At 37.7% G+C, this 23,153-nt stretch overlaps 1 protein-coding gene across 1 annotated transcript in view; it reads left to right on the top strand.

Annotated features, from left to right (window-relative positions):
• The window catches only part of KPNA4 (karyopherin subunit alpha 4), a 29,298-nt gene extending 6,145 nt beyond the window's left edge, over nucleotides 1-23,153 (top strand). Inside the window, exons 2-17 of the mRNA XM_082487041.1 lie at nucleotides 3,579-3,623; nucleotides 4,537-4,626; nucleotides 4,718-4,747; nucleotides 4,832-4,884; nucleotides 7,128-7,223; nucleotides 7,351-7,436; nucleotides 10,829-10,915; nucleotides 12,594-12,763; nucleotides 12,859-12,903; nucleotides 14,101-14,232; nucleotides 14,463-14,591; nucleotides 16,216-16,320; nucleotides 17,926-17,997; nucleotides 18,710-18,872; nucleotides 20,029-20,123; nucleotides 21,235-23,153. Of these exons, the coding sequence (XP_082343167.1) occupies nucleotides 3,579-3,623; nucleotides 4,537-4,626; nucleotides 4,718-4,747; nucleotides 4,832-4,884; nucleotides 7,128-7,223; nucleotides 7,351-7,436; nucleotides 10,829-10,915; nucleotides 12,594-12,763; nucleotides 12,859-12,903; nucleotides 14,101-14,232; nucleotides 14,463-14,591; nucleotides 16,216-16,320; nucleotides 17,926-17,997; nucleotides 18,710-18,872; nucleotides 20,029-20,123; nucleotides 21,235-21,333 (1,497 nt within the window). The 3' untranslated portion in view covers nucleotides 21,334-23,153. The remainder of the gene's footprint in view (nucleotides 1-3,578; nucleotides 3,624-4,536; nucleotides 4,627-4,717; nucleotides 4,748-4,831; nucleotides 4,885-7,127; nucleotides 7,224-7,350; nucleotides 7,437-10,828; nucleotides 10,916-12,593; nucleotides 12,764-12,858; nucleotides 12,904-14,100; nucleotides 14,233-14,462; nucleotides 14,592-16,215; nucleotides 16,321-17,925; nucleotides 17,998-18,709; nucleotides 18,873-20,028; nucleotides 20,124-21,234) is intronic.

The following is a 23,153-nucleotide window of genomic DNA, read 5'->3' as shown; positions in this document are numbered from 1 at the left end:
GGTGATGATGCTGTGAGACTCTTTGACAGAACTAACTTCAGTTCTTACTTGTTGTGCATTTTCCTAGGGGGAAGAGCAGTGACAGGTTGACCAGTAATAACTACTTTGTTGACCAACTGCTGTTTACACAGAAAATTATTTTAGTGGAGCCCTATTTTGGTAAATTGTTCTTAAAAGTGACTTCTTTGGTTGCTTGTCTTTCACGTGGAGGCTTTTCTGAGTGCGGGGTAGGCAAGTCCTCTTCAGAAGCAGGCAGGAATTAAAACCAAGATCCTGTCAACCTTTGTCTGCAGGGGGAACATTATTCTTGTTCCAGCAGAGTGTTGATTGAGTTACAGGATTTTTTTAAGCCTGATAAACTGCGTATATGATTTTTCAAGTCAAACTTTTAAATTGCATGTCTGGGGCTTTTTTCTTGGAGTTTTTGTTTTGATCCCACTCACCGCTTCCTGTACATCTGTCATGCCCACATGCATGTATGCTTGTCCCGAAGGTGTGTTGCCACCTGAGCTGGAGTACATTTCCTGTTGAGCTCCCTAGTAATGGTAACTATTACTTTTTAATATCCTTTATGGCTTAATGCCCCTTTATAGTTGGTGTTCCAGCAATTCAACCTTCTGCCACTCAAAAATGTACATTGGGTCTTGCTTTTGGTTAGCAACAGCTTTTCTGTGACCAGAAATGTCATTATTGAAGTGTGGCAAGAAGAAACATCCTTGCAGAACAGCTTTTCTGTAGGTATGCTTGTTTTGTTAGGTTGTAGTAACAGTTGTGGATTGGGAAGGGGTTAATTAACAGTCTTGAGAGATCATCAGGGGCTTGGTATAATTCTGCAGTCTTTTTATCAGGTATTTTACTCATTTTATTTTCTTCTTGAATACCTCAGGTTAGCAGGCTTTGGAGAAGCTACACTGATTGCTACATTACAGGTTGACAGCCAGAGCCTGTAGCAGATAAGTCAGTGGTAAAGCTGCAGCATCTTTGCAAAGCCCCAAAATGGTGGGTGATACCCAGTAGTGTGTCAGCTTCTCTGGAAAGTGAACAGCACTTTGAGCACAGATAAATGACTGTTGAATGCGTCTTGCCTTCAGCTCTGTTCTTCAGAGTTACCGTTCATCATTCAGGTGGGATGTGTGTCTTCACTGGTGAATCCTAGGCTATGCGTTCCTGGGCTCTGGTTACATTACGTTAACCTGCAGTTCTGTGCATCCTGCGGTGTGTGCAGCTGTGGGCTGCCCAGCCGTCAAGTGATGCACACTTTGGAGAGCTGAAGCAGGAGATGCTGAATGCCAATAGTCTGTAACCGGATGTTTAACAAAGGCACATGTAGGAAGATAGCTGCTGGAGAAACTTTTTTCTGTTTTGTGTCAGTGTAGAAACTTGAGTTTGAGCTACTACAAAACATTAAAACCTCATTTCTCTATTTAGGAGTATTTTATTAATTCAGAGCATACCTATTGGGCAAGAAAAGTGTTAATAAAGATTTAATAATAAAGTATGTTTTTTCCTGTGTTTAGAGATTATACTTGTGAGATTCTTACTATCATTGGAAGAATTCTAAGAAATATTTGAAAAGCTTATCTAGCTATGGAGAGTAAATCCCTAGCACTGGAATAAAGTTTATCTGCATACTAATAGTGTTCAGTGTTAACTGTTGACCTCGTGTAGCAGACATGGCTTTTTATGGGTTTAAAACTGAAAAAGCTGCATTACTGCATTATTAATTCTAGTTTTGATTGACCAATTGATTGAACATTCTGTAAAGATGCGCGTGTTTCCTGGAAACTTGCTTTGGTGCTTTTTAGTGTGGGACAGTTTGTACGTGCTTATTATGGCTCTTATCTAGTCGTTGCAGGTGCTGCAGCTGCATTAGGTACGCTTGTGTACTTTGCCTTTTATATAGCAGGAAGCTATCGTTGTGGGGGTGTGTTTTTTTCCCTCTGTCTGTTTTTCTTGTGATGAACTGCATTTTGGTCCTCAAGTGACAAAAAGTTCTACCTCCAAAGCAGTGGGGAACCATCTCTTCTTTTCCGCTGGCCTCCTTTCCTGTCTGTTTCTTTTTCTTGCTCAGGGATGGAAATTTGATTCTGATGAAATGCACATTCCTTTTGATAAAAATAATTATGCTCCTGAAAGCTTTTAATCCTTATCTCCAGAGCTGTTTCTTATTGCTGTTCAGAAGCTCTCTTAGCCATTCCTCTTCCTTGTGTTCTGTGTTAATGCAGTCCCTTGTGCTCTGGGTTTTCAGACTTTCTCTGGGCTTGTGAATGGTTATCACAATAAAAATGCAATTGTTTAACTCTCCTATTCTCATTCACTGTAAAGTTCAAAGTACAGACTAAAATCACTATAGACTTTTTTTTTTCCACTTTGCACTGTAATAACACAAGCAGCAGTAAAGCAATTTATGTATATTTGCAATTGCTTTTTTCTGAATGCTCTCAATGGGAGCTGTAGAGAAAATGACCAAAAAACCCCAAATACTGCGCTTACAATGCCAGGGGGTTTATGTGGTGTTCACTTATAAATAATATTTTTGTAACTCAGCTTTGCTTACTGGGTCTCTTAATTAAAACTTGTTTATGAAGCTATTCCACAAAGCTAGTAGTGTTTGTACAGTAATAGAAGTGTGTGCATATCACAAATGTGTGAAAGCTGTAAGTTTACTTGGATACCTGGGAGAAATGAGTAGCACTGTAGAGGTTGGGCGGGCAAGAGCTGCTGTGGAGCTTTCCCACCTTTTGTGCCTGGAAGGGTGCACTTAGGGTGCTGCGCTTGTATGAGAAGCCTGGTAGGCATCATTCAGAAAAGAGCCTGGTGTTGTCCAGATCTGTTTATTCTGAAGAATTACATTATTGAGATTCTTTTTGCTTTAGCAGTTGTACTTTGTTTAGGTGATGAAGGATCACCTGCACAGTCTGAAGTTCAGCCTCTGTTTTCCACCGTAGCGGTATGGTGGCAGTTACCTGTCAGGAATGGATTGTGCTCCTTGCTACTTTCTGGTGGTTTGGCGGGTCTGGTAGTGTACCCCAGGAGCTGTGTGTCTGCCTGGGGAATCGCCCGATTCCCCCGCTAACCTGAGGAAGTAAGAGATGCCAGGTCTTAATTAGATGCGTTGATAGGCAGTTATGCTTGGCTTTGGCTTTACAGTTTTCAAGTTCAAGGTTTTCAAGAAAAAGCCTTTAGTCAAGAAAAGGTTATAAATGTTGGGCAAACTTAGTATGCTTTCTGTTAGTTTGCAATGGTGTTTATGCTTTTGGTGCTGCCGTTTTATGCACAACTCCTTTCAACATTGCCCTTTTATCAAAGACATGTCTTGTTTATTACCTGATTCCATATACCCTTTTTTGTTCAACATGAAGACCTAGGAGGCTCTGTTTTACTATGAAATAATACAGGCAGAAACAATATAGTTATCTCCATTTCCTGTTGGATTTCTACTTTTATAATAAAAATTAAATGCTGTATGTGCAAGTACTGTTTGAAGTGCATGAACTTAAAAATAGTTGTGTAAGAACTTTTTAAATTACTTGGTCTAGATTCAGAATATAATGTATTTTGATTTTGATTCTTTTCAGACTATGAGAAGACAAAGAAATGAAGTTGTTGTGGAGTTGAGAAAGGTGAGGTGACCTAGCATTATTTTTACCAAATGGGATTTGGCTATGTTGGTATTTCAGTAAAACTTTAACTTTAACAAAAACAGAGTTTTTGTTAAAGGCTTTAAAAACAAAAACAAAACAACCCCCCCAAAACAACAACCAAACAAAAAAACCCCAAATAGGTACTGTTGTGTGTTCTTCTGTAGTCCACCAAGAACACCATTGTTAAACTATCTATTTGTCTTTACTAAGTCTGTACTTTGGTTTAGAAGGAAGTTCTAAAGCTACCATACCTGGTACTAGAAGTTCCATAGTTTTGTCTTGTAAAATTGGATTTTATTTGTAGTCTGCTGAAGGGAATAACTCCTGCTTCTCTCTCTAGGTTTTTAATTTTAAAAACTTATAAAAATCATATGTTTTTTTTCCTTTGAAAATCAGATGTGCCTGCTAATTTGTAGACAGAAAGCTATTTTCTTTCCCAAAACAGTAGTTCAGTGCACAAGAGTGGAAGAGTTTATGTGTGAAGATAACACTGTTTAGAGTTGTTGGAAAACTAGCTTTTAAGTAATCATAACTTGAATTATTTTACTTCTCGGATGAACAGAAAACTAGCCTCTGGGAATTGCCTTGTGTTGCTATAAATAATGGCAAATAGGTTGTAATGTCAGTGCTGATGGATGTGTGCACATGAAACTTGCAGGAAAAATAGTTACTGCTGTAGATGAAGTTGGATGGAGGATTTTTCTAGGAAGAAGTGATTTCTAAAATGTGCTTCTCTGCAGCCCTTTCCAACTTCTTGAGTGTTGGAAATTTTAACAGTATCAATGAAAGCATGTTTATGATGCTTGTTTACAACTGAAGCCTCTTAATTTCTAACACCTCCACGCCCCCTAAATCAAACTTTTAAAGGTATTAAATAATTTTTCTCTTTAAGAACAAAAGAGATGAGCATCTTCTAAAGAGGAGGAATGTTCCCCATGAAGATATCTGTGAAGATTCTGACATAGATGGAGACTTTAGAGTGGTAAGAATTAACTTAACTCACAAGCATGTCTTCTTTTTATGTACTTAAAAGACATCTCTAATTTCTAACTGCTTTTGTCTCTGTTTTCTAGCAAAACACTTCTTTGGAGGCAATAGTACAGGTAAAAAATAAATAATAATTGTTTGAACATTCTTTGTGTCATGGTGACAAATACGTGACAAGTCTAAATTCTCTTTTATTTTAGAATGCTTCAAGTGACAACCAGGGTATACAATTAAGTGCTGTGCAGGCTGCAAGGTAAGTACACTTTTCTCAAATATACTATTTTTCTTATTTTTTCATGGTCTTAAATTCAGGTACTTTTTCTAGTTAAGCTAGAACACGTTTTGTCACTTTTTTTAAAAAAATAAGATAACTTGGTAAATAGAACTTTACAAAAAAATATCAAAATACCTAGGTTTTTTAAGTAGTCAGGATTTTCGTTATGTAAAAATAAAAAAATGATCTCTGCGCAATACTTGATGCTTCTTACAAGTAGAGTAAAATATATAATTAGCAGGACTATAAAGTCTTTAGCTTTAAATACAAAAAGAACTGGTCTAATCCTATTTCTAGTTTTGCCATGGATTAGGCCACTGAAACCACTTTTCACTTTAAGAGGAATTCTGTGTAGGTGTGTATATTCAATAAGTGATCCTAAAATACCCTTATGAACTTTGCTTGCAGAAATTTAGTGTTTAACTGTTGTTTCACAAACTACTGGGTGTGTTTTTGTTGTAGCAGAAAGCTACAACTTTGTATTTGTTTACCGTCTGGGTTGAGGGGATTGATTCAAGTGCAGGGGAAGAATTCCAGATCAAAGCGAAATTGAGTGAATTCGAAGTCACTTTGACTTTTGGGAGTTAGTCTTTGACGGGAAAGAATGGTTTCTGTGCCCGTTTCCGTTGGACAACTTGCCTTTGTTAAACAAAGTTTCATCAATTCAGGGTAGCATCATGTAGAGCACCCGATTTACTATAGCTGATCTAAACCTGCTTAGAGTAAAGCACACTGAATCAAGCCTGATTTAAAATGAAACAGGAATATCCATGTGGATTTCTTACCATTGTAACTATTTTTTTAAAATTGAAAACTGATTTAAAATTAAAGCAGTGCAGTTTACATTATTGGAAAGGCATTTAAGTATATTTTAGATGTGAAAACAAATGCTTTTCAGTCTTGCTTGAATCTGTACCATCCTTTGGGCTGAAGCTGGAACAGGAAGGAAAACCTAAGTCTAACCCTCAAAACACACAACTGGAATATGAGGAACAGAAAACTGATCAGAAATGCTTAAGAAAAAGCAAAACCCAAACCAAACAAAAAAACATCAAACCCCCCAAAACCTGAAGTTTTAATTGATTCTTGTAGTAGAGTTCTCTACCTGTTTGAGCAGGTGGTCTGTGAATAGACTGCACTGTGATTGTTTTGTCACTGACCAAAAATCAGTATTAAGATTCTATAAGTACACTCTTGTTCCTTAATTTTTATAAGCTTGTAGATGTAAAATTTCTTGATTTCTACAAGGAGTCTGTTTTACTTAGTTGGAAGTTGAAAATGCACATCTGATTATTACAAGAGTCTTCATGTAATCCGTGTGTTCAAAACACTCCCTGTTGCTTAGTTTTCTGGGGTATCTCCTCTTCTCCTTCCCTATGTTGCACCCTTTAACACACCAGTGATACCTTTCAGGATAAAGCAGTGGTGGGAAGTTGATTTCTAGTTACTGTGTTCTGTCAAGCCTTTCACGTGTTTGTGAATAGGCTGGTATATGAAGAGATGACTATATATAATTTCCCTTCCTACTGCTAGTAAAAGTTTGGTGCAGCAGCCCAAGTTGTCCCCTCCAGGAAGCTTCCTTCATTCTCCTGAATTCCTTTGCTGCAGAAAGGTGAAGCTATAAGGATGAAAAATTGAAACAAATTTGTACATTTCTGTTCTTTGCAGTGGTACTGTGTGAGTCCTTGCTCTGACATTTTATCTCTCATAAAGAAGAAACAAGTTTCTTCCTTTCCTCCCTTGTTGGGTGGAGGAGGAAGAAGCTGCAGGAGGGTGTAACTGAGTAACTCTGATCTCTATTTTACTGACTGGTAATAAACTTCAGAAGTAGTCAGAGAAAACATGGCAGCTGAAATGGGCAATGAATGTAATGGCTTGAGTTTTTAAGTAGCGCAGTAATTTCAGTTTTGGGGATTAGTTATTTTCACTTAAAGTGGAGAAAACAAATCCTGCTTGGTCTTTGATACTATGAGAGAAACATGGAGGGGAGGAGTTCCCAACCCAGAAGGTAGTGCAGCACTGGAACAGTTTGTAATTTGTCCAGGGAAGTTGTTGGATCTCTGTGCTTGGAGGTTTCCGAAACTCATTTCTGACCTGATCTACCGTCAGCAATAATCCGGCTTTGAGCAGAACTAAACAACCTCCAGAGATCCTTTCCAGTCATAACAGATAAATCACAAACCAAGAAGTTAAGTCTTGTATTTTCTTCTTTTCCTAAACAGAAAGCTGCTTTCCAGCGATCGCAATCCACCAATTGACGATCTAATAAAATCAGGAATATTACCTATTTTAGTGCACTGTCTTGAAAGAGATGACAAGTGAGTATTTCTAAAACTCAAAATGTTTAATTGTTGCAAGAAATCTTGGTATTTAGCTAATGTGCCTATGGCATCTGATTTGAAAACTCGTGTTACAATCATAATTATTTTTTTTCTTATTTCGCAGTCCTTCTTTACAGTTTGAAGCTGCATGGGCTTTGACAAACATTGCCTCTGGAACCTCTGAACAAACACAGGCCGTAGTTCAATCTAGTAAGTCCAACAGTATTTGCTCATTGATAAAGCACTCACTGTAGCTTCCACAAAAATAACATCATCTGAATGATACTGTAAAGAGCATCCACACTCCTGTTCCTCTCTATCTTAAGCATGTTCACCAATCCACATGTTAGGGTTGGTCCTTTCATGCGATAGCCAGGATGGTTGAAATTGAGTTGTCAATCACAGGCACGTCGCTGAAGGACCTGCCCACGAAGTCTCCTGCCAGATGTTCTACCTCTTCTCTGGCAAGCAGCATCAGTTGAAGCGTACACCTGCTTTTGTTCTTCATTTTCTCATATTTTAAATTCAGTTGGGTTTCCTAATGGTGAGTAATCTCTTCTGGAAACTCACACTATTTTAGCAGAGTTGATATCTGCTTGTTTCCAGTTTTCAAACTTCAAAAAAAAAAAAAAAAAAAAAAAAGCCCAACAAAAAACTTGAAACAAAACCAACCAACCAAAAAACTAAAAAAGCCTCCCATCAAGGGATTTCCTGTCTTATTGTGAAGAGGGAGGAAAAGATGTGGACCAAGTCCAGAGGGTACCTGACGTCGAACACTCTTCCAAAATCAAGTTGAAGAAAAAATGCTGTCTTTCATATTTTGAGGAATCTGAAGCATGGAAGGGAATTGTTGTTGGACTTGGAATCTGAGTTGCCAAGCAAAGCAAACTTTCTTCTGTACTCTGAACACGTCCTGAGTTGAAGTAGTACTTCTGTTGGTAAAGCAGAACTAAGTAGAAGTGTCTGCAGGCTTTTTGAATTGAGTGAATGAAACGGCAGAGCTTTTTGAGACCTGTGGAAGAATCAAACCTATGCTAAAACAAGTTTTTGACTAAAATTTAATGGAAAAAAAGTCACAAAACTTTGATTACCTCAGATACCGGTAGCTTTAATGGTTGGAATCAGTGTTGTATTGCAGAGCATGCTGCTGATACTATTAAACATGCTGTGCATCCAACAACAAACAGACACGGAATTATGCTTTATCTTTTTGTGTAATTCGCACAACCACAACCATCGTATATTGACTTCTTTTAGAACTGCTTGCAACTTGTATTCAGTGTAGTGAGTATAGTTTCTAAGGTGCGTGGTGGTGTTTAAGTGTTGAAATGTCAGGGTTTAAGTATATTCCCTGACTGACTTTTTCACTTCAGTGATCAAAGGTTGTTTCTTTTTCGTTGTTGATGCTAACAGGCTTCTTGCAAACTGTATATTATTTGCTTTATATTCTGGAAAAAAATATGTATTCATAAGAAAGTTCTTAGCACTACCTCCTCTCTTAAATGGCTGTGTGTGTTTCAAAAATCTTTAAGTGGAAAAATAGGGTAATTCTTCACAGCAGATGTGAAGGAATTTAAGGCAGGTGACTTCAGCTTAAAGGAAGTTTTTAATTGAATGTATGTTTTGAGATTGCATTGGTTGCAAGATCAGTTGCCCTTTGCTCTTACAAACTTTCAGTGTTAAGAGCCCGTTAACTTTGATATAGCTTGGATTTGACTGTTATAGTATGTATCTTTGCTAATACTGGTAACTTTCTTTTTTCCATCTTCCTTTCCCAGTTGCATCCTGAGTTTTCTTTTGGAAATCTAATAAATATATAGTCTGTCCCACACTTCTGATCTAGGACACCTCTTTTTACTTAAATCTAGCTTATCAATGGATTGAAGATGAGTGCCAAATATAGAAATTATTTCTTTCAGTGATGATCTCTGATTTGGCTAGATCTGCATGTATGCACTATATTAGTCGATTTAATAGCTATAACATATGAAAGTATGGTTTCTTTCTTATAATGACTTATTTCAATGAAAAAGAAGGTCTGTTGTAATCTTTCCAAAAATACTTATTAATATGCTTACTGGGGATGTTTTTTTCTCCTTGCATACAAGCATTGTAAAATACCTTTATTTAGTAGGAAAGAAGAAATCTGTTGTGATTTGTTATTTCTCCAGCAAAAAGTGTTTTACACTGATAGTCTTAACTAAAAATACCAGCCTCCCTAGAAATGTGTGATCTAAAGTAAATGAGTGTTTCTTACAGCCTAAACTGTCATTAGCAAATAATGTAAGCAAGCTCCTTAGTGCTGGGGATGATAAAAAAAGGATTGGTTATCTAAATGTGGTGCATGTAGAATATGTTTGAAACACTGGCTTAGCTTTAGTTCTAAATATTGGGAGCCTGACACCAACATAGGGTAGAGAAGTAAATATTCCTGCCTGACACCAACATAGGGTAGAGAAGTAGCTGCCTTGATAGCAGTTGTGGAATTTGGTGTGTTGCCTTTTGATCCCTTTCTTACTGCTCAGTCAGTTGGTGCTTTTTTATATATATTTTTGGTCACATAGCAGTAGCATTTGAGACAGTCTCTTCTGCGGTGATCATTTAGGTTATTCTGGTATGTTAGGTCATGGGTCTCAAATTAAGTAGAGTCAGAACTTTGTCATAGAAAAGGAGACTTCACATTGAAGTCTGCATCTGTATTAGCTTTCAGGAGGCCAAGCTGACTAGATTTGTAGAAACAGCTGCTGTTGCTGTACACTTACCTTCATAATGGTTATCAAAAGATATTCAGTGCAGAGTTTGGAAATATTAGTGAGAAGTACACAGTGACTTGGCGCTTAGTAGCGCATCTGTTGGCAGTGGGAGTTCTTCTGGTGTAGTTTACCTTGCATGTCTGCTTGGTGTGCTTTATCAACCAGGCTTCCTCTTGTAGAGCCACAGGTGATGTTACACACTAAAGCGTTGCCTGGAGCTCCACACTGGCAACGTGTGCAGAAGATCCCACAGTAGTTGGCTTTCTGCATATGCTGCGACCAGCAGCTGGCACATACATCACTACTAGTAAAGATGAGATGGGGGATATAGGGTCCTGTAAATTAGTAAGATTGAAACAAATCAAACCCCTGTACTTTGCTCTCACTGCGTTGCCAGTCAGTATAGATGTGTACCTACTGACTCTTAAGTTGGCGAATTTGAATGGGTGAGGATGGTCTTAAACAGTAACTACTTTGCAGTTGGTTCTGATAGATAACTTAGCACGGAATTTCTAAGTTCAATAAATACAACTAAATTTGGAGTCCTGATAGGCTTCAGTAAACTTGTGGGACTTACAGACAAATTAAATGTCAGGTTATTTTAAGAGTTGTTTTCGTAATATTCTGAAGTGCAAGCTCTATGGGAAGGTGCAATGAAGAAAGAATTGTGACAGTATGTTGTATTTCAGTATCATCTGGGAAGTTAGTAAAGTTTTGACTGATACTTAACGAGGAGAAAAATTTCTTGTGCAGTACTGAAATTTTATTTAAGAGCTGATAATGTGAACTATTTTCTTTTGAGAGTTGTATTTCTTAACAATTGCACGGGCTTTTGTTTGTATCTTTCAGATGCTGTGCCACTTTTTCTGAGACTGCTGCATTCACCTCATCAAAATGTTTGTGAGCAAGCTGTGTGGGCTTTAGGAAATATCATAGGTTTGTGTTATTCCTGCCACTAAAAGCTTAGAATCATAGAATTGTCTAGGTTGGAAGAGACCCTTGGGACCATCGAGTCCAACCATCTACCCTACTCTACAAGGTTCTCCCCTACACCATATCCCCCAACACCACATCTAAATGTCTCTTAAACACATCCAGGGATGGGGACTCAACCACCTCCCTGGGCAGTCTATTCCAATGCCCGACCACTCTTTCTGTGAAAAATTCTTTCCTAATGTTCAGTCTAAATCTACCCTGGTGGAGCTTGAAGCCATTCCCTCTTGTTCTGCCATTAACTACCTGTGAGAAGAGACCAGCACCAGCCTCTCTACAGTGTCCTTTCAAATAGTTGTAGAGAGTGATGAGGTCTCCCCTCAGCCTCCTCCTCCTCAAACTAAACAGTCCCAGCTCCTTCAACCGCTCTTCATATGATTTGTTTGCTAGGCCCTCCTCTGCACTCGCTCCAGCACCTCAATATCTCTCTTGTATTGAGGTGCCCAAAACTGGACACAATACTCGAGGTGTGGCCTCACCAGTGCTGAGTACAGGGGCACAATTGTCTCCCTACTTCTGCTGGCCATAAAGTTCCTTTTGGTATTGAATGAATAAACTAGGTAGGATTTTGTGTGTTAGAATTTGGAGATGTTCAACTATGAGACAAAAGGCAGCTGTTAGACTGGCAATTACCCTGTTCTTAGCTTATTCCTATTTTCTTAATTGTGTATCAATGGTGTGAACCCAAACCTGCATGCTTACATACGTATGCACTCACAGTCCAGGTACAGGAAAAAATTACTGGAAACAGACACGCGGATTGTTTAAATAAAAACTGTTTTGCATCGAGTTAGGAATTTTTGACTGAGCTTACATACACTGTGGTGAATTCTAGATAAGGTGTGATCATTTGAGTTTTCATTTGATTTTTCTTCTCTTGCAAGCATTAGCTTTGTGGTTTAGAGCTCTGACTCTGTCTGTAGTGCTTGAGGACTAATACTGGTTCTGATACACTGAGATTTCTACAGTCTGATATTTTAGAAATGCCTAGTCCTTCTTAAGGAGCAAACTAACAAAACGTGCAGTATTGTCACTGCCAGAAGCTGTTAGTGATATATATGTGCAGCACAAGTCGGGTGCTGCTTTTGAGACAACTGTAGTGATACCTGGGTAGTGATGAAAAGAGTGATTATCTTTCAGATACGAAGATGACAATATCTGTTTTCAGGCAATTTTGAACCACTGTTGGAATGTTCTTAGTATTGATTATAAACTTTGTGAAGGCATCTTCAGGAATACATTGGGCTATCAACTGTTCCTGGTGGTTTGGTATTGTCTACTGCCCCTTTTTCCTTGCCCACCACCACCCCAGCCCATACATCTGCTATAAATCATGGAATGCTTTTCTGCTAAGAGTTTAACTGTTTTTAATGAGTAATTCCAAATGAAGCAATTAGGCAGGCAGCCCCAGGTCCTACTAAAGCTTTATACAAGTGTCTTTGATAGACGTATCTATGGAGATACTTATCTCTCTCCATATGTTTATATGCATCTTGCCAAGGCCCATGTTCTTTACCTTTGTATGTGTTTTAAATAACTGAAGTTTTAAGTGTGTAGAAGTTAGACTTCTTGTGAATGGCATGGGGTGATCTTTGTCTGCATCATTCTTTGTCTTAAACAGGTGATGGACCCCAGTGTAGAGATTACGTTATTAGTCTTGGAGTAGTGAAACCACTGCTGTCCTTCATCAGCCCATCTATTCCCATAACTTTCTTAAGAAATGTTACTTGGGTCATGGTCAACTTGTGCCGTCACAAAGATCCTCCTCCGCCGATGGAAACCATTCAGGAGGTGACTGAATGAACTCACTGTTCAGTGTAACTAGATTGAAGTTGAGTATCTGTCTGCCTTAAAAATAACTGTCAGATGCTTCTTTTCCTCCATAGATCCTTCCAGCGCTCTGTGTTTTAATTCACCACACAGATGTAAATGTAAGTAACACCACTTAGAGCTGGGTTTGTGTTCTGGTATAGATTTTTAGCTGAAGTATAAAGCTTGTCATAATTAACTTTTTTCTAACAAAAAAACCCACATTTAAATCTGATGTTTGCTTTCATTATGGCAAACTTTGATATCTTTAACTGCTTATTTTTAAGTATCCGTTTTGAATTTTACCTGGTATTTCTCTGTATCTTTGCAAGTGCTTATTTGCATGTTCTTTCCCTACACTTAAAAATAAATGCAGTTTCAGTTGTATTGCTGTGAACATTCATTTACAGATAAATACAGGATTTTTTTGACTCTCATTGAAGTTGGAGGTTGTAACAAAAATCAGCTTTATGAAAGAAAAATTAATGTCTGCATATATAAAATGTTAGCTTTAGGTGTAACTGTAAGGTGTTAAATATGAACATTATGTTATTTTAATAGTGAAGAAAGTGAGGGAGACTTCACTGAAATTATGGAATAGGTCAGCTTTTTGCCTAAACATAAGTCAGAATTGTCTAAGGCTACTTCTTTGGTTATTTGAATTTCTTGAAATGGCTATATTTGTGAATCAGTCAGGAGTTATCAGCTGAAACAATGCTCAGTCAATTTTTGTTGTAAGCTGTCACTTGAAATGTTCAGATTTACTGCTATTTACATCGGCTTTTCTGTGTGTGAATACAGTCTAAGTGCTGCTGCACCAGATTTAAAAAAAAAAAAAAAAGTCTAAGCTTTTCTTAAATTTTGTGGGGGAATGTCAAGAAAAAAATAACTTGATGCCATATGATGTACAGCTCAGTGGCTTGAGAGTGTCAAATGTCCATTGTTTAATATTTACTAGGGCTTTATCTTCCTTTCAGGGCTGAGTCTTTCATATCTCTCATTGTCCACCAGTACATCATGAAAAAAGCAGATATAATTGATTTACTCTTATTATGTAAACTGTAGCTAGCAGTTTAGCTGTTGTTTAGCTGTTTTTTAATCTCTGTGTATTTTTTGGAACTAGAACAGGTTGAACAACGGTTGTATTTCAGACTTCCGAAGAGTGGAATGTATCATGCTTGTAAAACAAAGTGGGATTTTGCTGTATTGCATCAATTCTGGCTTCACAATGATAATAGTTTTATATTTTAATTTATATTAATTTTTTGTATTACTTTGATACTTCTGTACTAATTACAAATAAATGTTTTTACTGTTAGATATTGGTAGATACGGTCTGGGCACTCTCATATCTAACGGATGCTGGCAATGAACAGATCCAGATGGTGATAGACTCTGGAATAGTCCCTCATTTGGTTCCTCTTCTCAGTCATCAAGAAGTTAAAGTGCAAGTAAGTTTTTGGATAACTTTAAGGAGGTGTTGCTCAAAATGTAATACTAGAGAAAGTAGCTGATTTCTTTTTGTAGTTCATATTGAAGTTGAAAGATTACTTTTTCCTTTGTGGGACAGTATTTGCATAAAACCTTTTGCTTTTGTAACTGTTATGCTTGAAAGTATATGCTCAGAATGTGCTCAACTAGAAAAATCTTTAAAAACTTAACAGAAAGTGTTTTGTTTCAGACTGCTGCACTGAGGGCTGTAGGAAACATTGTCACTGGTACCGATGAACAGACGCAGGTAGTTCTGAATTGTGAAGCTCTTTCACATTTTCCAGCACTTCTGACACATCCCAAAGAAAAAATTAATAAGGTAAGTAACTGCAGAGATTGCACCTGATTGATAACATTTTTATATTTGGGTTAGCTGTTTCGGATTCCACATGGCATAGTGTGGTAGAGTTCTGAGTAATTGACTAATTATACCAGTTTATGGCAAGAGCGGGCAAGGTGCTGAAATTTTTCTTGAAGGTAGCATCATTTCTAAGAGCTGCAAACTTGTACTTGGCAGGAATGTTTCCTGGTTCTTCTAATTGGATATTTATGAAATTAAAGCTTTATCTTATCGTTCTGGCTGTTGACTTAAAAGTTAGAGTTCTTGAATGTGTGAACTGTCACTTTAGTTAAACTGACCCTCTTGGAAGTGATGAAATAGAGATCACTGGATGTCTCTTTGAATGGGATGCGTGTGATAAATGGAATTTAAGCCAAGGGGGGGTGGGAGGTGGGGAGTGTGTGTGCGTGTGCGCATGTGTAGAAGAGGCTTCAAACGGGGGCACTGATAATGCAGTGCTGATTCCGGAGTGCATCTGAGGCATGTTGTTAAGTTCTAGGGTGTGACATGACAACATTGCCGATGATTAAAGCCCAAAACAAGCCCACCAAGACAAGCCTAGGCATCCTAAATCTCTAACAGGTTCATTGATGAAAGTGATCCTGTGATCTGATCCAAGAGACTCAGTTGAATGAAATGTGAGAATTTCTGAATCTCGCGTTGAGAGAAATACTTGTCTAAAAAGTTGTCATGCCAGATAAGTTGAGAGAAGGGAATTGAGGAGTGATGGAAGGTTTCTAAGATGGGAGAAATTTATCAACTGTAAGATTAAAAATAGATGATACTCTGAATATACTGAAAATTTTATGTGGACCTGCATGTGTTATTTCTTGACTAAAATATAGATTCCCATTTAAAAAGAGGGTGGGGGGCGCTCAATCCTTCTTTAAGATAAGAATCCAGGTACAGTCTTTGGCTTACTTCAGAATTTCAGCTGTGCAGGACCAGGAGGGCCTACTGTGGAGAAGATCTCCTCTTAAACACTTTCCTCGGCCCCTGCTGTTGGTTCTCGCTGGAAGGAGAGTGCCCTGGGCTTATGGACAGAATGACCATAAGGGGTCATATAACTTTAGAGTACTCTTGAAAAGCAAGCATTTAAGTAACAGGTGTTGCATTTTCTTGATGAGTGATGCTAAGAGAAACATTATGAAGTAGGTAAAGAACATATTGTCTTCTACTGCTCATGTCTGGAAAACGTGATGCTGTAATGCATTTTGGACTGCTATAGCATTCATTCTCAGTAACGGAAGCGGTTATGAGTGCTCATTTGTAGCCTTGTGACTTTTTTGTCTCCAAATAATTTTTTGTTTTAGTTTCTGGGTTTGGAGTATTTGGTTGTAACTTGGTAACAACAAAAGACTGAAGAGTCTCATGGAGTCTCCTAAGGCGAGACTGTCCGCTTTGTTGTCTGTATGCCTAGTCTCCTTACTAGGAATTCGGCTATATACAATCAAACCAATACAGTACTTGATTGTATTTAAGATTGACTAGTTTATGAATTGCAGATCTAAAAATGTGATTGTATAAAACCTTGTAGTAGAAATAAAATATGATATAGAAGACTATCTGAATTAATGATTTCTCACATCCATTTATTTTGCAGGAAGCAGTGTGGTTCCTATCTAACATCACTGCAGGAAATCAGCAGCAAGTTCAGGCAGTAATAGATGCAAACCTTGTTCCAATGATAATACATCTTCTAGATAAGGTTAGATAACAAGGATTTAACGTTTTTTCCTTAATTGGGGAAAGTGACATTGAATTCCTTCATGTTTTACATCATACTGTAAATGTGGGGGGCAGGGGTAAACTACATTGAGCATTTTTTCATATGTTGCAAGATAAAATATGTAACTGTTGATGTCCCAGCACTTCACAAAAGAATATGATGAGTGCCAGATGTATTGGGGAAAGGAAGCAGATCAGGTGAAGCTCCTTCTCAGGTCCTTCTAGAACTCATTTAAATTCATTTTCTTACTTTGTAAACAATGGGGATATAATTCTTTACGCTCGTATGTAGCGTGCAGAGGTTTGAGTGGGAACAGCATTGAGTGAGTTCCTGGCGTTTTGCCAGAGCTTAAGGACTTCATCTTTTTTCGCCCCCTGAGTTATCTGGAAACATAAGGAAGTGCTCAACAGTGCCATTTATTAACCTGTTTGTGGTACTGCATTTATCTAGTCTGAGAATAATCCAAGTAATGATCCTGTGACACTAGATTATGGACCGGGATTGTTCCGTTTATTGCTTTTTTTTAAACAAGTGAAACAGCATCAACAAAAAAATAGGTGGCCATAGAAAATAATCAGAGCTTTTTGCGTGTTCAGAGTTTTTTGCCGTAGAAAATCAACACGCTGTATGCATGCATACTTCTCAGTAATAGATGAAACTTGAGATGAATGCTTTTATTGCCTTTTTTTATTAAATAGTAAAGTCATAGTTGCTTGCAAACACTTCTGAATGCTTTTCTTATGCTCTTTGACTACTAGAGATTGAGACTTCAAATACCTGTTTTTCTTTTTAGTTGTTGGACATTAGTGTTTTTTAAAACATTAGTTTCCAAACCATGTTGTGCTCCCGAGGATCTGCTGTCTTGAGAGAAGGGTAGCTAAAAGCATGTTTTTAAATGGGAACAGTATGACACTTCTGTCTTTCAAACACTTCCTACTTTTTTCTTTATTCATTACTTGATTTTTCTTTCCTGAAGTGTGGAAGGAAGCCAGAAATACCAACCTTATGATGTGTTCAGCCACGACAAAGATGCAGTGTCTTGCGTCAGTGTAGAGGCTGGGGTTGAGACTGAAGAAACACTTTGTCTCTTCCCCTAAGTAACATACAGCTGTTCACAAATAGTTCTGGTAACTGACAGTTTATTGATCACTGAGAACACAGTTGGAAACCTTTCTCTTTAAATTTAGTAAGCAGACTTATGTTGACTGACTTCAGAGGCAGATGCAGTTACAGTATGTACAGTGGTTTATCAAAATCGACACTTACTGCTTATCACTCACTGTAATGTATGACAGCTGTTGATAAGGAACGTGAGAAAGTGGAGTACTATGGTTCTTATTTACTTTGCAAACAAATTTCCATTCCTCTGGAAGGTGAATTTAAAAACATATCTGCAGGGAAGGGATGAACACTCAGTGAGTAGACTCAAACATCTACTGGATTTGTTAGTTACTTTCCCTACTTACTGAAAACTGATATGGTGATACTGTGCAGAATGGACTGTAACAAATAGTATAGTCCAGTAAAAGCTTCTATATAACATAAATAGAAACAATCATTCCAATTTTTATGGTTGTGTTCTAGGGCGACTTTGGTACTCAGAAAGAAGCTGCTTGGGCAATAAGCAACTTAACGATCAGTGGAAGAAAAGACCAAGTGAGTCAAACCTTAAAAAAAGGTCCATTATTGTTCTCGGGTACATTTGAGAGAGTACATCAGCTGACTGGTTTAGACTTCTGTGCCAGGATTACGAATGTCTGGGTTCCTCCCCTGTTCAGTAACTCCTCCCGCTTCCACAAGGGATTTAAGAGTGGACTTGAGTTGTCGTTTCTGGAATGACCTGTGATTAAGAGTATCAATGGGGATTTGGATGGAAGCTGTTCTGTTAGGATGGCCTAGTAGCTATGAAAGACTGCATTTAGGCTCTGATGAGACTCTTGATCATTCGACATCTGTCTTTCTACTTCTTATCCTTTATGGATAAGAGTCTGATAATTATAATGATAATAGTCATTGAGTAGAAATATGCTAGTTTCTTGTAAGCCCAGAGTATTACATTTGTGGCAGTGTTGGGGTGGTGGTGTCATTCTTCAAAGATGAGGTTGAAACTCCTTTTCTAATACTGAAAAATTCACGGTATCTGCTACTTGTGTGTTCTAGACTTGAAATATATGTGTAACATAACTCATAAATGTTACCTTTTTATGGTCTAAAACAATTTCTGAAAGTGACTGCTGCAGAATGCTCTTACCTTGTTGGGGAACTCTGAGTATTTTTGACATTATTCAGCTTGTCTGCATGTGTGCTTCTGGTGCATTGTTTAATTCTGCCATGTTCCTGATCTAACTATTTGCTTTTTTCCCCTTAGGTGGCATACTTAATTCAACAAAATGTAATTCCTCCCTTTTGCAATTTGCTGACAGTAAAAGATGCGCAAGTTGTGCAAGTGGTTCTGGATGGACTAAGTAATATATTAAAAATGGCTGAAGATGAAGCAGAAACCATAGCCAATCTTATAGAAGAGTGTGGAGGTATGATGCTTAATATTTGGTACTATTTTTCCTGAAATTGGTAGTTTGGCTTCCTACTGTGTGTATATGCTGTTGGCTTTATTGTGTTTTGGCACAGATGTTTTAAGCAAACCTTTTTTTAAAAGTGAACTTTTCATGCCTGTCAGGTGAATGCACTTCCTAACTGATTAGGTTCATGATCAAGTAAAATGTGGAGGAGCTGGATAGTGGCAATAAAGTTTATTAGGTGCCAATTTTCTGACAGTCTGGTGTACTGGACAAATCAATTTCTGTTAATATAGGGATGATACGCTTACCTTAATCACGCACAAGTCATGTCCAGGTGAATTTGGGGAAAAAATAAAATTTTAGATACAAGGGTTGCAGAAATATGATAGCTTTAATTTCCAAATGGCTTTCAGACTTTTTATTGGTTGCTATTTAAGTTGACTGAAATATTCAAGGATGAAAGAGCAGTGATATTAAATTTGGGCACAGGTAAAAAACTGTGGTTATTTTATTAACATGGAGTTGCATAGTCTTTAAAATACAAAATCTTGAGGGGATGGGGAGCTTAGTTGATCGGTGATGGCAGGGCAGGGAGGAAAGAGGTGTTCATGCCTGAAGCTCTCCTTGTCAGAACTTCAAAAATGTTTATATATATGCTCTACTCACGTCTGCCAATAACTTAAACTGTACTGGAGCTACTTGCTATATAATCAAGCTACGGGTCAGTAACTGATAGCATGAGTGCCACCAACAGTATGTGGATTTGGAATGTCACAGCTTGGGGCTATCTCACCAGGTGCTGAAGAAGTGGTTTTGTGAAAAGGGAGTATGTCCTAGTGATTGGCCCTTGCTTGCCATATTTCCACAGATTAGCTTAACCACTCTTAGCAAGGAGCAAAGGGAAGTACTATCACTGCTGGAATTGGCTTTTTATACAGTTTTTTTTTTTGTCCTGGTATGTATTCCTCAATCTAATATAGTTCCACAAATCTCAAAGAAGCTTTTATGCTTTAAGTGTTTAAAATGAGTTTAACAGCATCTTATTCATAGTCACTCTATTCCTAGATTTGTTTGTTAGTACTTTGTATGATGATGCCTTAAGGAGACAGAGGTTGTTTTGCCCAAACTTAGTATTTTAACTATTGCATTTCTTGTGTGCTTACTGTAGGCCTGGAGAAAATTGAACAGCTACAGAATCATGAAAATGAAGACATCTACAAATTGGCTTATGAGATCATTGATCAGTTCTTCTCTTCAGATGATGTAAGTGTGTAATAGCTCTGCAATCTGCTTTTGTAATTGTTTATATTCATAAATATGGTTCAAGATAAAGGCAACAGCTGTAAGGCCTGCTCTGTGACATTTGTTTGGTGTTTCAGTGAAGAATGAGCCCTTATTTGAACCTGTTGCATATCTAACCATTCTTCATGAAGTATCTAGAGGTCTAATGCCTAATTTAAGTCTCATCTCTAGGGACTAAAATACTAGGCTTTGAGTAGTTCTCTTAACTGTCAGCTTCTGACTAAGCTTGACATTTCACATTTGATAAGCTCCCTGCTGACTTGAGTACCACATCTGAGATTCTGCTTCTTAAGAAGCAAACTATTTTGAATATTTCAGAGGTAGGATGTGCTGATCCACAATGTTGTTTTCAGTTTAAAAGTGTAACGTAAAGCAAAGTAAGGTTTTAGATTTGTACGCACTTTAAAACATAAAAGTTAGTTGTGCATATAATGGAAACGTAATTGTGTGTGTGTCACGAAGTGAGAGGGTTTTCTACTTGATTGAAGAACTTCTGGGAGCAGATTACTGAAACAGTGGTAGAGCTCAGTTGCGTTCATGCCCTACTGTCCACATGGAAGTTTATTTTGTGCTAGAGTTCCACTTTTATATGAACAATAAGACACAAGTCTTGTTATGCAAAATTTGTGTTGCTAATACAGCAGGACTTTGGAATTTAATCTAATGTCAATTTGGTAACCTGTATACTACCTGTTTAAACTGGAATTGCAGTTTCGGCACAATCCTTACTTCATTCAATGGTATTGGTCTTCTCTTAAGAACTGTGACAGTTTATAAACTGGCAATAAGGATGAGGCATGACTGACAGTACTTTCCAAGAGTGAAAACTCTCTAAACAAGAGAGACTATTGAATGCCATGTAGCTTACCTGCAGAATACAAGCTAAAACATTTTGGCCTAAATTACTTTGTCATTATAGTGCTCTTAATAAAATGGGGGAGAAGAATGGCAAGACTTGATGCAAGGAAGTAGATTAGCTGAACAGTAGATGCTCTTTAGGATTATCTGGCCGCTGCTTAGTGAGGCTTTTGTCTTTTCCATTCCTACTCATGATGTTCTCGTTATGTTACAGATTGATGAAGATCCTAGCCTTGTTCCAGAAGCAATACAAGGCGGAACATTTGGTTTCAATTCATCTGCCAACGTACCAGCAGAAGGGTTCCAGTTTTAGAGTGGTATTTTGGAAGTTAGGTACAATGCAGCACTGAATAAAAAAAAAGGTTTGATCCATCAATCTTGGCTCATGGGATCCGCTGCTGCATTAAATCGGGAAAGAAAATGTGAAGATTTCATTTGGAATCACAGAAAAGCCCAAATGAAGTCAAGATGGCGAGTGGGTGCGAGTGAGAATGAGTGGCAAAATGTAATGAAAAACTTCACACTGAATGCTTATTTAGATTGTTCAAAGAAAAAGGGCTACAGGTCAAAGATCTTCAGTGCCTGAGAAGGAACAATGACTTACTAGAGCAATTGGGGGGAAATGCAGTACTATCATCATCAAGCCTTGTAAGCATAAGAGAATAGGATGCCCATATAAGTCCAAGGAGAATGAGCCCAGGCCTTGCTATGAAGCACCGTGTGAATGGACAACATTGAATGAATGTCTGGACTCAATGCTGTGGAGCCAGGCTCACGTTTCAAACAGGGGGCTCTTCAGTCCTGAAGCAGGCTCCTAGTCCTGGAGTGGCGTGTGTACGAGAGTATGGTTGTGATGCTGTATGTGAACGCATGCAAGCTTGATTCGCCTTCAGGGGGCTGATAATAAACCTAGTAAATCATCAAAATGAGTTCATAAGTGTTAACTTACACTGGACACAAAAACAAAGACCGGTTTAGCAGCAGACTCTGGTTTACTCCTGCAGCCTGTGTTTCTTTTTTGTTTTTGTTTTTTTTTCTCCCTCTTATTTTTTTCTTTTAGTTATTTTTAATTTCTTTCCTGTATGGCTTATTAGTTGTTTGTAAAGTCAGAATTTCAGGAAGGCTTCCCTGTGCATTTGCACCAGATGAATGTTTGATGTTATGAAAAGCTTTCCATATCATCAAAACTAATTTGTAGATTTTTGCATGCAAAAATCATACATTTCCCTTCAAATAGACTGTGTTGCAGTACACAAGTTGCCATAATAGTAGAAAGCAGTAAAATGTGGTAATAAAATCTCATCCTTTTCATTTTCAAAGATAACATGAAGACCTTTGCATGTGGTAATCTACAGCATAGTTCATTTTTAGATTTTGTTGAGTCCTGTAACCAAATGTTTCCGTTGTGGTAGAATACCGTGCTGTGTTTCAATGTTACTTGTTTTCAAACTTTGTTTTCTATGAAAATGATATGGAAACTTCTAAAAATGAAATTTGGTGCATATGTACTGCCGAATAAAGACCGAAAAAGAGGTGTGAATAGATGTACAAATCAAGTCATGGTTTGAACACCTTTAATATGCCTAATCCAATTGTTTTAGACTCTTTTTATCTTAGATGTAGGCAGCCATGAACAATCTATTTTGAGCCACTTTAGAGAGAAAACTTTGTATTTTTAAAACTTGCACAAAAAGGATGCAAGTGTTTTTATAATTGGAATAATACCTCAGTTTTGAGGTTCTGCACACTAAATTAAAGGTGATGTTACAAATTTGTACAAAATGAACTCTTTATAAGGTGGCTCATTGTAGGAAATGCTGTGCCTTCCCCTTTGAGCACAAGTGTTGCATGAACAACAGTTTGCTATAATAAAACATACCAGATTAGCCACCATTAGCATCTATATCTACCTTGTGTTTTAAAATCAACTGGTAATTCTGAAACACTGTAGAATGGATAAAGATTATTTTGTGATCATAACTCTTTGTTGGACTAGAGTATTTTTGCAGCATTCCTTGTCATCAGAAACATGGTTAAAGTTTAAAACTAGAAGCAGCGGAAACTAGCTTGTGAAATTTATCCAAGTAGAGTGCAGGCTAGGCTGTCTTGGGGAAATAAACATTAAACTTGCAA

This window comes from Vanellus vanellus (assembly GCF_965231255.1).
Source record: "Vanellus vanellus genome assembly, chromosome: 8".
Lineage (NCBI taxonomy): Eukaryota > Metazoa > Chordata > Aves > Charadriiformes > Charadriidae > Vanellus > Vanellus vanellus.
This window is presented reverse-complemented; position numbering and strand designations above follow the sequence as displayed.